The sequence below is a fragment of the Lithobates pipiens genome, unplaced genomic scaffold (genome assembly GCF_037356315.1).
Source record: "Lithobates pipiens isolate NorthernLeopardFrog02 unplaced genomic scaffold, aLitPip1_a1.2 Scaffold_3, whole genome shotgun sequence".
Lineage (NCBI taxonomy): Eukaryota > Metazoa > Chordata > Amphibia > Anura > Ranidae > Lithobates > Lithobates pipiens.
The window spans coordinates 191,132,676-191,148,322 of record NW_027507790.1 but is presented as its reverse complement, the minus strand read 5'-3'; the positions used below and the strand labels follow the sequence as shown (position 1 = coordinate 191,148,322).

The 15,647-nt window shown below is 40.8% G+C and overlaps 1 protein-coding gene across 3 annotated transcripts in view; it reads right to left on the bottom strand.

The window, feature by feature from the left end:
• ERBIN (erbb2 interacting protein) overlaps positions 1-15,647 on the bottom strand; it is a 347,855-nt gene that overhangs the window by 57,698 nt on the left and 274,510 nt on the right. For all 3 annotated transcript variants that reach the window (XM_077462647.1, XM_077462650.1, XM_077462648.1), the window contains 5 exons: positions 12,881-12,944; positions 8,842-8,916; positions 7,874-8,018; positions 6,989-7,061; positions 3,087-3,216 (listed from right to left, as the gene is read on the bottom strand). In XM_077462647.1, coding sequence (XP_077318773.1) covers positions 3,087-3,216; positions 6,989-7,061; positions 7,874-8,018; positions 8,842-8,916; positions 12,881-12,944 — 487 coding nt within the window. The remainder of the gene's footprint in view (positions 1-3,086; positions 3,217-6,988; positions 7,062-7,873; positions 8,019-8,841; positions 8,917-12,880; positions 12,945-15,647) is intronic.

The window sequence follows — 15,647 nt, the reverse complement described above, 5'->3', positions numbered from 1 at the left end:
TGATGGAATGACATACCTGGCTAATACTTTCAGTTCCTTATGGCTGTCTGTCTTGTGCTGGTTATTGACAGCGGCCAATTTGGTCAGCTGAAAATTCATGTTATATTCTTGGTTGTATACGTTATGTCTCATTATATTGTTTTGATTTGTTGGAGACTGCTGTCTATAAATAAAGAATTAGAAAAAAAAAAGAAAAGGAAATAAAGGAAAGGGTGACTTAAAAAGTCAGAGCTGGGACTGAGCCAGAGGGGGACAATATATCTAATTTGGGGGCACTCTTGCAATGAAACAAAACAAAGATCAGGAAATGCTATATGAAGAATATTTAAGGGGCAAAATACATTTTGGAGAGCAACTGCCTCCTATTGCCACGCCAGCTCTGGCTAAAGTTCAGAAGAAGATAAGAACTAGATTAGGGAAAGGGGGGGGGGGGGGAATATAGCGAGCAAATAATTCCTACAAGCTACAGCATTCCATTTACTTTCTATAGGCTGCTCTCTAGTTATCCATTTCATCTGAAGCTCAATCTGTCATGATGAAATGTCTAATTCTAAAGGGCCGGCACAGACCATTTATCAGACCCGCCAAACTTTTTCCTCCGTGGCAAGTAAACAAGGTCATGTGCAGATAGTGTTAGAACATAAATGGATATGAAAAGGCCTATTACTTCCTTCCACTCATCTTTCTGCTGATAACATTAAGCGAGTCTGGACAGGGTATGCAATCTCTTCCAAAGCTTCTAAAAAAAAAATCCTCCACAGGAAGAGATATCCTGACTTTTTATAATTGTCTGGATGTAAAATACATGTGGCATTGCCCACAAGTTCCTAAAGAAAAGTGTTGAAAAAAAAAATCCTCTACTTTTCTAACAGGTACGTTATTTTAGGTAGCCCCTGGATGACTACATATTCTATGGCTTTAAACCACTCAAACTCTTATTGTTCACCCTATGCGTACTGGTTAGCGATCTGGACAGTAAGCATAGAAAAATAAACAAAGTTTTCAGTTGTCACTATATTAGAAATATAGGGGGATTTTTTCCATCAAAACATTTGTGTTATAAGCACACTCAGCACAGAAAAGTGTTTACATAGTGCCGTATATATGCAGACTCTCGGAATTAAAGCTCATCTGCCAAGAAGCCGCATATATGCGCCACACTGGCGGGAAGACGTTAAAGTGATATCAAAACCTCAGTTTATAAGCACTTTGTGCAGCTAATTAATCACTTACTGAGTATGCAAGCTTCTTTTAACCCTTGCCAATGATCTAGTTTAACCACTTCCCTCCTGCCATATAGTAATATGACGTGCACAAACTGGCTGCATTATCCTGACTGATCATATCATGTCAAGCAGGATAAGCCGCTGTTGCGTGCCCCGTGGTGGTACGCAGCGGGGCAATCGGCGGTGTGGTGTGTCAGTCTGACACACTGCATCTCCAATCCCAGTGAAGAACCTCTGACATAGGCTCTTTACCACATGATCAGCTGTGTCCAATCACAGCTGATCACAGTGTAAACAGGAAGAGCCATATATCCGCTTTTCCTCCTCTCACGCCGATAGGCGCAAGTAGAGGAGAGCCAATCGGCTGCTCTCCTGATGGGGGGGTCTGCACTGATTCATCATTGGTGCGGACCCCCCCCCCCCGAGGATGCCCACCCAGGACCACCAGGTATGCCAATCAGTGCCCAATTGGGATGTCCATCTCCTATCAGGGAGCACTGGCAAGCACTGACTGCCCATCAGTGCTTGCCAGTGCTCCCTGATCAGTGTTGCCCAAGAGTGCCATCTATCAGTGCTGCCCATAAGTGCCCATGAGTGCCACCTGTTAGTGCTGCTCATCAGTGCCTCATCATCAGAGCCAAACAGTACTGCCTCATCAGTGCCAGTAAGTGTACCCTCCTCATTGCCCATCAGTGAAGGAGAAAATGTACTTATTTTCACAAGTTTGTAACAAACGGGAAAAAAAGTGGGGGTTTTTCTTTAAAAATGTTTGATCTATTTTTATTTGTAGCGCAAAAAATGAAAGCCCTAGTGGTGATACAATACCACCAAAAGAAAGCTCTATTTGTGGGGGAAAAAATGCAAACAATTTTGTTTGGGTACAGTGTTGCATGACTGCTCGATTGTCATTCAAAATGTAATAGTGGTGAAATCTGAAAATTGTCAGGACGGTGTACAAGTGCCCTGTATTGAAGTGGTTAAGCTGATGCCATGGCCAGGTTTTCAGTTTCAGGATGGCTCCTTTCTCCATTGGCATCCTATGGAGGCACTCTTACATGCAAGGGCAAGAGCTGTGTCTCCCTTTAGTGTGCATAAACAGAACACACAGTCCCATAGCCCAGGATAGCAAGATATTCTTCTGCTCCGTCCATCCCCTCACACACCTTAAAGCTAGCAGACCTACTCCAGACTGCACCCTTCACTGTCAATTATTTCCTATGAAGACCAGAAGTTCAGGCAAGCAGCAGTGAGAGAAAGCAGGTGCCAACAGCATTGAAAGTTGAAAAGTGCAACAAACAGTTTACTTTGTTCGATGGATATGTTAAGGTGACAAAACACGGAGGAATTAATACTACTTTAACCATAGATCCAAGCAGCTCAAAGCTTTAGATTGGGGCACCAATGGCACTCACGTTCCACAATTCTTCCCTCAGTTTCTAAGCAGTTTATCTTTAGACCCTAATGCTGTCAAGTGGGCTGTGTGCTTATGCAAATATCAAGTCAATATTTCTGTGGCCCTACAGCAGCAGATCAGGGAAGTGATGCAGCATAGCTAAGGTAGGTGTAGTCACCATGGGGTACCTGCCACCAAGCCTTAAGATTACTAGATTACCAGATCTTTATTGAGCATATATTTACTCTATATGCATGTTTAAATAAAAGGAGTGTTGATCTAAGCAATCAAATCCACACTGAATGGCTGGTAAGTTAGGTACAATTCTGTAGAAGTCTGTAAAGTGAATTAATCCCCACCACCAGGCTTCTTTTTAGCCAGTTAAAAATTGATTGTCTTGCCATTTTCTCATTTTGAATTTGATTTAGACTGCGACATACAGAGTATGAACAAAACAAGCACTGTACCTCTGGGGGAAGATGTATCAGAAAGTTGTGATCAGCAGCAAACGTTCGTATCTGAGAAAACTGCCCTATAGAGGAAGGTAATGCTTCAACTTCATTGAAACTGCAATCCAGCTCTTCTAGGGAAACAAGCCTGGTAGCAAAAACAAAAAAAATTAATTGTTTTCACCTTTTTCACCTGTTGTTACATTGCACTGCTGTGCATCGCCTTCAGTCCTGTTCACATGTACTCCAGCTAAGGTTGCACGGCATTTGTTAGGGTAGGTTTCCCAATGAGGACTACAGTGTAGCATGCTTGCATAATGTGTGTGGACAACACAGAAGCAGAACTTAGAGACACAGCATTGTCACCCTATAACAGGCCTTAAACAAGGCCTTCATGGCAGGATCACCAGGCAATATTTTTAAATGTTAGTAGAAAGCCTGCATGTTTACTTCTACCTACAGGAAAGCCTAGAACAAGACTTACCTGTAGGTACCGTGCAACGTTTAAGAGGTATTCAGATTTGTAGCAGCTGGTGATGTCACTGGCACAAACACACTGCGCTTTGAATGGATGGCACACTCAAGTGTGCCATCCATTCAGAGCACTGTGTCGCGATCATGACTTGCGCATGTGCGGGGTTGACGCCATCGCAGCCCGGCCATTCAAACAACCGAAGCGTGTGAACTTGGAAGGAAGACCAGTTGAAGATGGAAGCCCTTTCAGTGTAGACAATGCACTTCTAAAGGCTTCAGTTTTACAGGTAAGTCTGTCACAATGTGCTAGTATGTGGTGCAAACTAGCAGAATATGAGGTTAACCTGAAGTGCAAAAAATTTTTTGTCAACAGTTAACTACCGCTTTAAGGAAAGCTGCAAATATAACATATTAGGGCAAAACTCCAGCCTGCAGCAATATATATATTTTATACTCTCCCCACTACCACCACTGCATACTCTGCAGCTTTCTTTCTTTTAACACTTATTTGAAATTTTCTACCCTAAAAATTAAAATAAAAAAAGATCATCTCACTTTAGATTTAGCAAAACCATATACTGTAATATGAGGTCAAACCTAAACACTTTCAATTTGTATGCAATCAGGCAGGCCCTTTCAAAATATATAATTGAAGGCAAATACAAAAGAAATGAAATAAAAAGATTGTAAAATGTTTGGCCAGCCTTAAGCCTGATACACACTGTGTACTCGAAGAGCTTAGGAGGAGATCCTGTACTTACAATCCAATGATAGTACAACGATCTCCTCCCACTGAGCTATTGTATTTTGATGGGAACTCCCCTGCCAGAACAGAATCGGTCAGCGATTTTAGCCATTGTCTAAGCGTGCTGATAGGAATGCCGATCAGTAAACCTTTTCGGCCAAACATGCCCCTCCAACAGAAGTCGGACATTTGGCCGGCTTCTGTCAGATCGACTGCCGTACACAGGGGCCGAATGTGGGCCAGTTTCTATTGAACCTGCTGATACCACCCAATGTTAGGCCCATGATAACAGCCCTTTAGTCTTTTCATTTTGACATGGGAGGAGTCAGGCAGAGCCAGCAAATCAATGCAGGAATATAAAATCAACAGTGTTTAATGATTAGCATACATCCTGCTTATCTAAGCTAGTACACACAGCTTATTACTCCTTATTGTTTCTGAAAGCTACAGCACATATAATCACTGAATACAATAAGGAACATACAATGTCAGTTCTACTCTTGAAGGCTGTATTCACAGAGAGTAACAACAGTTTACACTGTTACCAGTTCCTATTACTCAGTGTTCACAGAAGGCAGGCTCTATAGCAGTGATGGCGAACCCTGGCACCCCAGATGTTTTGGAACTACATTTCCCATGATACTTATGCACTCTGCAGTGTAGTGGAGCATCATGGGAATTGTAGTTCCAAAACATCTGGGGTGCCAAGGTTCGCCATCACTGCTCTATAGTAACACTTTCTCTTTCAGATGGCACTGGCCATATGAAAGTTGTGTGTACCACATAGGAGACAGCAGCAGTGACTGACACCACCTAAAACCCAGGGGACGTTTCTATGACAGTCAGTGGGTCTTGAAGAGATTTGGATGATTGGGATTACATATACATTTATATGTAAATGCCATCATTAAATCTCATATCAGCTTTAAAATGTTAATGCAATCATAAAAGTATTTTTCAATATTTTATAATCTGGAGATTTCATTAGGATTATTACTGGATATACTCCATTTTGTTCTTTCCCCATCTCCAAATTATTCCCTTGCATTGTCAAAATGCTTGGCACATGTACGTCCCACTGCTGTGACCATCAGAAAACCCTGATGTGAGAAATGAAATACAGCAGTTGAATGTAGGCAAAAAACTGACCGTGGGACTTCATCAGCACTGAGATGTAACAAAAGATGTATAAAGAAAAAACAAAAGGTGAAAATAGGTAATTTAGGCTTACTTGCTCTTTAAATCAGAATTAATCCCTCATTTTTAACAAACCGTTAAAGGCAAGGTTTTTATGACCTGTCAAATCTGTCAGTGGTAATATACACTGAGCCACACATGCACAGCTCAGACAGATTACATTTATGGCACCACTCTGTGCTGTGATGAAGGGATTCTTGTGCACATGTGCGGGAGTGATATGATCACGGCCTGGCCATTCAAGCGGCCAAACAGAGCGAATGCAGGAAGAAAGACTAGGAGAAAATGGAAGCACCCAGGGATAGAGTCGCACTGAAGGGCTTTAGTTGACAGGCAAGTCTGCCATAATGTGCTAATATGCCCTGCATAGTAGCACATTATGGCGTAAATCTTCTGGGGGCCGTTTTAAAACATATTTGAAGCAGAGTTTAATTTCAGTTTTTATTGCAGTAAAGAAAAAAGTCAGTCAGCAGCCTAGCTATGGTCTTTGGCAGTACTGTATCAAGCTTTTCCAAACGAATCTTTTAGCAGAAGAAAATGGGAGGGCAAAGAGATGAGGGCTACTCCAAACCCCCTTCAAGGGTTCTTAGGACTATTACAGTACCCAATAATGTAAGAGATCATAAGTTAAAAAGGGGAATAACATTTATTAGAAAATATACAAGGAAAATGTAATCAATAATTCACAATTTTTTGTATTGTAAAATATTGTGTTGTCATTTGTATTGTGAATTATTGATTAAATTTTCCTTGTCTATTTTCTAATAAATGTTATTCCATTTTTTAACTTATGATCTCTTACATTATTGGGTACAGTAATAGTCCCAAGAACCCTTGAGGGGGTTTAGAATCAACAGGGTTTGGAGTAGCCCTTTTTATCTCTTCACCCTCCCCTTTTTTTCAATTAAAATTTCAGGATGATGGTACCCTTATCTTTATTACACTATTCTTGAGGCTAACCTCCCTTTTGAATCTTTTAACAGGTTAAGCCACTCCCATATATGTATTTCCACTACATATTTAGCAGTTTGCCAGGATTTCAGCTTTAATGGATTTGTTACCTAAACTTGCTATTTTACAGGTCAAACAGTTACAGATGTCTAGATCATCTGCTGGGCAGCTGGCTGTGGCTTTGCACCACTTCCCTGTCCAGAATATGTATTTACTTACCTGTTATGTTTTGCATTTTTAATTGACCTGCATTTTTGCCTGAATATTGCCTTCTCAAAGTGGGAAAATGGGTTTAGTAAACCTGTACTATATAAAAAGCTTTGCAAATGAAAACCGAAGTGGACTATAACTGAAGTTATTCATTAACAAATTGCTAGGAAATGCAAATACTCTAAAAATAATCTTTTCATTCCTTGTACTCAGACAACATATTAACAAGTTCTTTACTCATTGTCTAATATTTGAAGCTAGGTTAGAATATCTAGCATACAAAAGAACTCTATCTGGCAATCTTATCAACATTGCTTTTTTCTCGTTAAATTCAACAACTTACCCTCCAATAGAGTCTGGTAAATACATGAGCTGGTTTTCATCCACTTTTAGAGTGGTCAACTTCTTCAGTGCACCTGCATTAAAAAAAAAAAATCATACGATACAAGAAACACATTGCAAATCTCATACAGGTAAGCACTTGACTGCGATCTTTTTAAGAAGTGCCACTTCTCAGGTTTTAAATTTAAAAGTGGCTTTAAAATAAAATAATGTTTTGTGGGTGCCCTTACATTTGAACAATTGGACTTCACACTGCCAAATAAAGTAAGCAGCTGCTCCTTATATGAGGGGTGTGCTAAATAAACACCCATCTTAGGTTAACTACATGGATGGGTCCTACCCAAAGAAAGGACAACATCTTTTAAAGGCTAAGTTCACATTTGTTCACTTTTATTTTTATATATTTCAGCTTCCCTATGTACCAATATACCATTAATATACTTCTTTTGCAAAAATAAAATAGCTTTCCATTTATTCGACACAGGCTTACCTCATTCTCCTCAAAGCCATTTAAAAACAGTGCTCGATTACTTCTGCCTTACTTCCTGGTCAGGGTTTAGGTCATGACACAGGAAGGAGTTGACCAGCTGATGTCATTAGCACACACCTTGCATCATCTACCCTCAGCCGGTCAACATCTTCCTGTGTCCTGACCTAAAGTCTGTCCAGGAAGCAACGGAGAAGTGTTTTTAAAAAGCCATGAAGACAGTGAGGTAAGCGTGTGTAGAATAAATAGAAAGCCATTTTATTTTTGCAAAAGAAGTACATTAATGCTATATTGGTACATAGGAGAGCTGGAATAAAAAAAAAAAAACTGAACTTGGCCTTTAAATTGCCTTTTTTTATCTATGAAAGTGTCATATACATACAACTCTTAGATACCAACCAATAGACTCTGGTAATTGCTGTATGGCATTGCTGGACAGTAGCAGATCTTGTAAACTTTCACACCCAGCGATGCCATCTTCCACCATTTCTATGTTGTTCTTTGAAAGGTCCAAGTAAGTCAGTTGCTTCAGACTTCCAAGAAACTACAACAAACAAAAAACATAACAGTGACATCCTCATAGTATGCATTTACTGATATCACAGTCACCATTAACAGGAGAATCTTCAACAGAGGTAGGGTTTCTTAAGCTCAGGCACAGTTTTTCTTTGCGTACTTACATTTTTATTTTTTTATTTTTTTTAACAAGGGATAGGTAATAATGCCATTCCATGGTGCTTTATTAGTTGCATGCAAGACATGTAACCAGGACACTGATCCGCTCAGCTGGAAAGACCTATAGGTACTCCTGCTCTCAGCTTTTTAGGCAGAGATGGCCCTAATTCAAGAACTTCAAGCAGCAACCAAGGCCCTATAAAATAGTGCACTTAGGGTATGATAAATCGAAATCTCCACTATTATAATTTGTTAGCTGGGGGGATTTCCCCTATGGAGGGTTCATCCTACAAGCATAATTTACAACTCAAGTACATGACGAATCAAACAAAATAATTGCAGGGTTCCATTGTCCCATCAGTCACCATCAAAATCCCTTTCCTTTAAAATTCCTTTAATTATCCAAGACATAAAATGATCTATCCGATAAAGATACCAGTTCGTCAGAATTATTTAACAGAATATTCCAAAACTGTAAATACAACCAGGTCAGAAAAAAAGCAGAATTTATAAGTTGGCGCTCAGGGCATATAGAAAACATGAGGGCACTATTACACTTGAACACAGGGACTGAGATACATTTGTTCCCAGTTTTGCATAACTAAAACTCTTGCTGTGATTCTTTGCACTGGATTCTTTCAGTTTTTAATGCTCCCTCTTTATATATGAACAGTATGGCACACAGTACATACCCCTGGGATATATGTTAGTCTGTTGCCATCCATCCAAAATTCCTTCAGACCGCTTAGTTGTTCAAGTACTTCAGGCTGGAAAAAACAATTTTGAAAGAAGTTCACATTATTTAAAGAAAAATAATGCTAATAAAGTGGCAAGTACTAAAAATTGGTAAGATACACTTTCCTCTGCAAATCTTCCTGTGCAAATGCTAATACGATATTTATACTTTCTGGACTACATATAGTGGGATTGAAGTTAATGTGACCCTTAGGGCCCATTTACACCAGAAACTGCAAGTAACTACGTGTTTTTTCCTTGTAGCTATGCATTCATTTCATGTGCATTTTACATGCAGTTGGCGCACATTTTTCTACCTGCATTTGTCCTGTGAAGTCACTTCTTTCTTTCCTTGGGCTTCTATGTGCCCTGTAATTCACAGCAGTGTGTTTGTGGTGTGAAAAAATGCAGCATGCTGTACTTTTCTGCACTGCAATGGTGTGAACTATGCCAATATGATTACCTGGATTTTGGACCGTCTATGCAGTCGGAGCGCAGTCAAAAATTCATCCAACTGCATTAGGTGTGAAAGGGCCTTTACAATCGAGTTACCTGCCCCCACAAGTGTTTGCATTTTTATACCTGACAGATATCCAAGCCTATAACACCAGTAACCACCAGGAAGGCAGCTGTTATTCTGTAACAATGAAGAAATCAACCTACAGTTCAATAAATACAATTGGCTTGCACTTGTTCTAGATCTCAGCCCAGGGTTTCCTTTAGGCTCAGCGCACAATTCCATTTCTATTGTTTGACAGGGATCAGAACTACCTGTCAAGAAATGTTTAATAGGTGTAATGTGACATGGGCAAAAAAGTGACCATACAAAATATCAGTGAAAACAAGCATCACTACATGGTCAAGACTTTGTTTTGTAACCAACTGCACTTGCATTTTCTATGCAACTATTCTCGTTATTTGTCCATATTCTACGGAGCACAGAGAATGCACTGCGTATACAACACATCTATCAACCAAATTGGGAGATGACTGCAAGGACTGGCAGAGGTGCAGATTGTCTCCAGAATGGCAAGAGAGACATCCCAATATCCATCAACTGAAGTATTTATGTTTGTCTTGAACCACCTTGATTAAAGTGACACTAAACTATGTTTATTCCCCAAATATTCCCTGGCCCTGTAATCTATTTTTCATTAAAAATGATGCTTACTGTGGATTTCTGCCTCCTTTAACTCCTTTCCATGAGTTCCCAAACCTCTTCTTTTTCCTCTTACTATCATTTGTTTGGAACGAGCAGTTCATGCAGTAATATGCACACTACAAATTATTATACAGAATCTATATAGTGCCAACAGTTTACGCAGCGCTTTACAATATACAGTATCTCACAAAAGTGAGTACACCCCTCACATTTTTGTAAATATTTTATTCTATCTTTTCATGTGACAACACTGAAGAAATGACACTTTGCTACAATGTAAAGTAGTGAGTGTACAGCTTGTATAACAGTGTAAATTTGCTGTCCCTTCAAAATAGCAAGGCAGTGGTCGTCTTGGAGGTGTGTTTGGGGTCATTATGTTAGAATACTGCTCTGTGGCCCAGTTTCCGAAGGGAGGGGATCATGCTCTGCTTCAGAATGTCACAGTACATATTGGCATTCTTAGATCCCTCAATGAACTGTAGCTCCCCTGTGCCGGCCGCACTCATGCAGCCCCGGACCAAGACACTTCCACCACCATGCTTGACTGTAGGCAAGACACACTTGTCTTTGTACTCTTCACCTACCTGGTTGCCGCCACACATGCTTGACACCATCTGAACCATATAATTTTTTCTTGGTCTCATCAGACCACAGGACACAAGGTTAAAGTAATCCATGTCCTTAGTCTGCTGGTCTTCAGCAAACTATTTGCAGGCTTCCTTGTGCATCATCCTTAGAAGAGGCTTCCTTCTGGGATGACAACCATGCAGACCAATTTGATGCAGTGTGCAGCGTATGGTCTAAGCACTGACAGGCTGACCCCCCCACCCCTTCAACTTCTGCAGCAATGCTGGCAGCACTCGTACATCTATTTCTCAAAGACAACCTCTAGGTATGATGCTGAGCACGTGCACTCAACTTCTTTGGTTGACCATGGCGAGGCCTGTTCTGAGTGGAATCTGTACTGTTAAACCTCTGTATGGTCTTGGCCACCGTGCTGCAGATAAGTTTCAGGGTCTTGGCAATCTTCTTATAGCCTATGCCATCTTTATGTAGAGCAACAATTGTTTTTTCAGATCTTCAGAGAGTTCTTTGCCATGAGTAAGGATGAGCTCGGGCGTGTTCGCATACTCCATGTGCAGAGCCCGCCAGGAAGTCGGAGCAGCACTATGCTAATCACAGGCAGTGAGACATTGTCCCAATGCGCGGCTGCAGAGATAGGGAAATGTCTCACTGCTTGTGATTAGCGCTGCACTGACTATCTGGCGGGCTCTGCACGTGGAGTATGCGAACACGCCTCAGCTCATCCTTAGCCATTAGGTGCCATGTTGAACTTCCAGTGACCAGTATGAGAGGGTGAGCGATACCTCCCAAACTTAATACTGCTCCCCATTCACACCCGAGACCTAGTAACACTAACAAGTCACGACACTGGGGAGGGAAAATGGATAATTGGGCCCAATCTGGTCTTTCACTTAGGTGTGTACTCACTTTTCTTGAGTTATTTTGAGGAGACAGCAAATTTACACTGTTATACAAGCTGTACACTCACTACTTTACATTGTAGCAGTGTAATGAGTAATTACACATTAATTACAGTGTAATGTCTTCATGAAAAGTTATAATAAAATATTTACAAAAATGTGAGGGGTGTACTCACTTTTGTGAGATACTGTAAAGGGGACAGTACAATTACAATGCAGAGTAAATAGGAGGGTCTTGCTCTTGGAGATTACAATCTAAAGGGAGGGGGAGGTGGTACAAAATGTAATAGCTTTGGGGGATGATCTTAAGGAGGTGACTCAAATACAGTTCTTAGAGGTGGAGGTGGGGTAGGCTTCCATGAATAAATGAGTTTTCAAGAACCGCCTAAAGGTGGACAGGGTAGGAGTTGACCAAACATACCGGGGTAGGGAGTTCCAGAGGATGGGAGAGGTTCTGGAGAAGTCCTGGTGGTGAATGTGGAAGGCGGTAACGAGGAAGCTAGAGCGCAAAACGTCTTGGGAGGAGCAGAGAGCACGATTTGGACAATATCTGCAGGTGGGGGATGGTGATATAGCTGGGGGTGATGTTGTAGATGGCTTTGTATGTTGGGGTTTAGTATTTAGAATTCTATACATCAGGCTAGTGGAAGCCAGTGAAGAGTTTGGCAGAGAGGAGCAGCAGTCACAGATCAGTTAGTCTAGCAGCAGCATTCATAATAGACTGAAGGGGGGATAACTTGTGTAAAGGTAGGCCAGTGAGGATAAAGTTTCAGTAGTCAAGGAGGAAATAGCCAAGGAGTGAATAAGTTGTTTTGCAGTGTCGTTAGTCAGGAAGGGGCAAATTCTGGAAATGTCGCAGAGGGTAAGGCGGCAAGATTTAGCTAGTGATTGGATGGTGGGGGTCAAAGGAGAGATCAGAGTCTAGTATTACACCAAGCACCCTAGCATGAGCGGAGGGACCAATGCTATAGAAAATAGTCCCTAGTTCATCTTAGAAGCAAGGAAGAGAAAGGTGGCTACGTTTCTACATACAGTGGTACCATGGGGAACAAGCATAGCCATCTTCTAAAAAAAAAGCTGGACCAGAGCAAAAAAAAAAAAAAAAAAAGCGATTTGGAGGATGTTGGGAGCAAAATAACATACGGTACTTTTTAAGAAAATACATATTTGAAAAAAAAAATTATATATATATATATATATATATATATATATATATATATATATATATATATATATATATATATATATATATATATATATATATTTTTTGTTCCCGTGTACTAGGTACTGTTAATGTATACTACATGGCAGTGAAAGTAACAAAATTAAATACTAGCATGGACTGCTCACCACTTCTGTGAATTCATTACTTCCGAGATCCAGTCTCTCAAGCTGCGTCAGCCTATTCATGGTTCTGAAAGAGGAACATATCACTCATCAATTTATAAATTTCAAAAAGGTAGAACAGAACTCTTAAGAATGACATTTCATGTTCTTAACACCATAACCCAGAATACTCAAAACAAAGTGGCCCGGACCGATACTTGTCCTTTAAATTATAGATAATAACTGCTCCAACACAGCAAGCAAGGAACTACATTAAAAGTAGTTAAGCGTTCCCTTATAATGGTTAGGGAAAATGTTTTGTAGTTAAAATATTCCTGGTGGAAACACAGAAGATGCTGTAACTTTATGAACAAACTAATATGTATACTAAATAAATTAACAAACAGTGAAACGGGTACATCGTGAAGTACTGAACGGGTCATAAAATGGCTCCAGATCTGATAACGCACATTATTTAAGACATTAAGGCAAGGTTCACATATGCTTCGCCGGCGGTTCACAGCATGGGGTCCGATGTGTCCCTTTTCACTGATTAAGGTGAACATCAGGTCTGAATTTTTGCCTGAATTTGCACTTGGATCAGAACCAAAGACACACAGGACCATTTTTATCCAGTTCCAGACTGGCTCACATACTTTTACTGTGGCACAATGGCACCGCTGCGTGAAACCCCTTACAGGGCTCGCTCTCACCGGCAGGGGGGCACAAAAAGGCTTACACATTTCTGAGCATGACAGATGAGACTGAAGAGGAAGTCATCCATCTGTCAGATTCACGCTCAGAATAGGAACCAGTAGACAGCAGTGGCACCCTGACTGATAGCAGGGGGCACTACTCTGTCATCAAAGCTAAGGTCAGGCGTACCCGACCCAGTTATTTTTCTGTACCTGAGGTGCAAGAACCGCAGGGCTCTCGTATGGAGCACAGAACCAGTACTAGTGCTGCTCATTATTCTGGTGAACTGGCAAGCACCAGTGGCCTAGTACATCCTGATCGTACATCCAGAACTGCAGTATCACATGCTGACGGGGCAAGCCCCATAAGTGCATTTCAAGCTGGTGCAGTGGCTAGCACAAGTAGTGCCCCGCAGCCATCAAGACGACGAACATAGGCCCATCGAGCCCATAGTGTTTTTCCTGCTGCATTTGCCATTCCTAATTGGGAACCCACCACTTCTGCAGCACCCATAACTTCCCCCATTCACTGGCCAACCCAGAATAGGGCGGCTCAGTGGTATAGTGGGTAGCACTTTCGCCTAGCAGTAAAAAGAGTCACTGCTTCGAATCCCAACCACGGCACTACCTGCCTGGAGTTTGCATGTTCTCCCAGTGCCTGCGTGGGTTTCCTCTGGGTACTCCAGTTTCCTCCCACACTCCAAAGACATGCTGGTAGGTTAATTTAAATTGACAGCACTATATAAGTATCTTAAATAATAATAATAAACTCAGGTGGAAACAGTTAATTTAATGTCACTTGATTTTTATGCACCGTTTTTCACTGAAGATCTCTATAGATCTATTGTGGACCAAAGCAATTTGTATGCTGGTCAATTCATCGCTGCTAATCCCCAGTTGACCCTTGCCAGAGATTGGAGATCTACTACAGTTTTCCAAATTTAAGACCTTCATGGACCTCTCTCATCATGGGCACAACTAAAAAAAAAAAAGCGAGTTGAGGTCATTTTGGTCCACTGACCCGGACATTATGTGAGCAGATCTTGCGGTTCATGCATTTTGATGACAATGAACTCCGTTGCCCTCAGGGGGCCCTAAATACGATGGCTCCACAAAATTCGGCCCCTTGTAAACTACTTCAGCCAACAGTTTGCAGCCTTGTTCACTCCCAATTACGTTGTCTGCATTCATGAGCCCCTGATTACATTTTATGGTTGCTTGTGATTCAAACAGTATCTTCCCAGAAAGCGTGCCAGATGTGTGGTCAAGATGTATAACCTCTGTGACAGGGCAACAGGCTATAAATATAGTTTTATGGTTTACGATAGGATTGCACCGATACTAGTATCGGTACCGTTACCGAGTATTTGTACAAGTATCGGTACTCGTGCAAATGCACCAATATCTGAAACCAATACTTTCAGGCTCAACTCTTTGAGCTGTCAGTGGGTCTCCCCAGTGTTAAAGAAGTCCGGCAATTGGGGCTGTCAAAAAAAAAAAAAAGCAGCCGGCAAAGTTCATTACCAACATTGCTCAGCCCCGAAATACTAAAATAAAAAGAAACATTGATTCTTTTTGTATGTTTCTGTTTCTTCATCTGCAGATCAAAGGGATGAACAAATGTTCCCTTAATTTACTATAATCGGCCTTAATTACCTCCCTATTCTCCTGCATTTAATCATTTCCTGTTTTTTTTTTGTTCATGTCTATTTTATAAACGATAAACAATTAAAACGTTTTTTGTTTGCTTTGTTAGTGAATATTTTTACACATATATATTAACATATATTTACACATTTAACATTGAAAAAGCACTAAATAAAAAAAAAAATCTATTTCATTTGTAAATACATTTTCAATGCTTTGTACCACTGCAGACAGCTGAAGTTAAAAACAAAACAGTTGCGGTAGGTATCGGCGAGTACTAAAAACAAAACAAAAAAAAAAAGTATCGGTACTTGTACTCATTGTAAAAAAATGGTATCTGTGCATCTCTAGTTTACGAGCGAAAAGATAGTCACATGGAGCACGAGAACTGCCCAAACTACATAGGGAGCGCTGGTGAGATTGTGTTTTCATTCTGTCCTCACTTCACA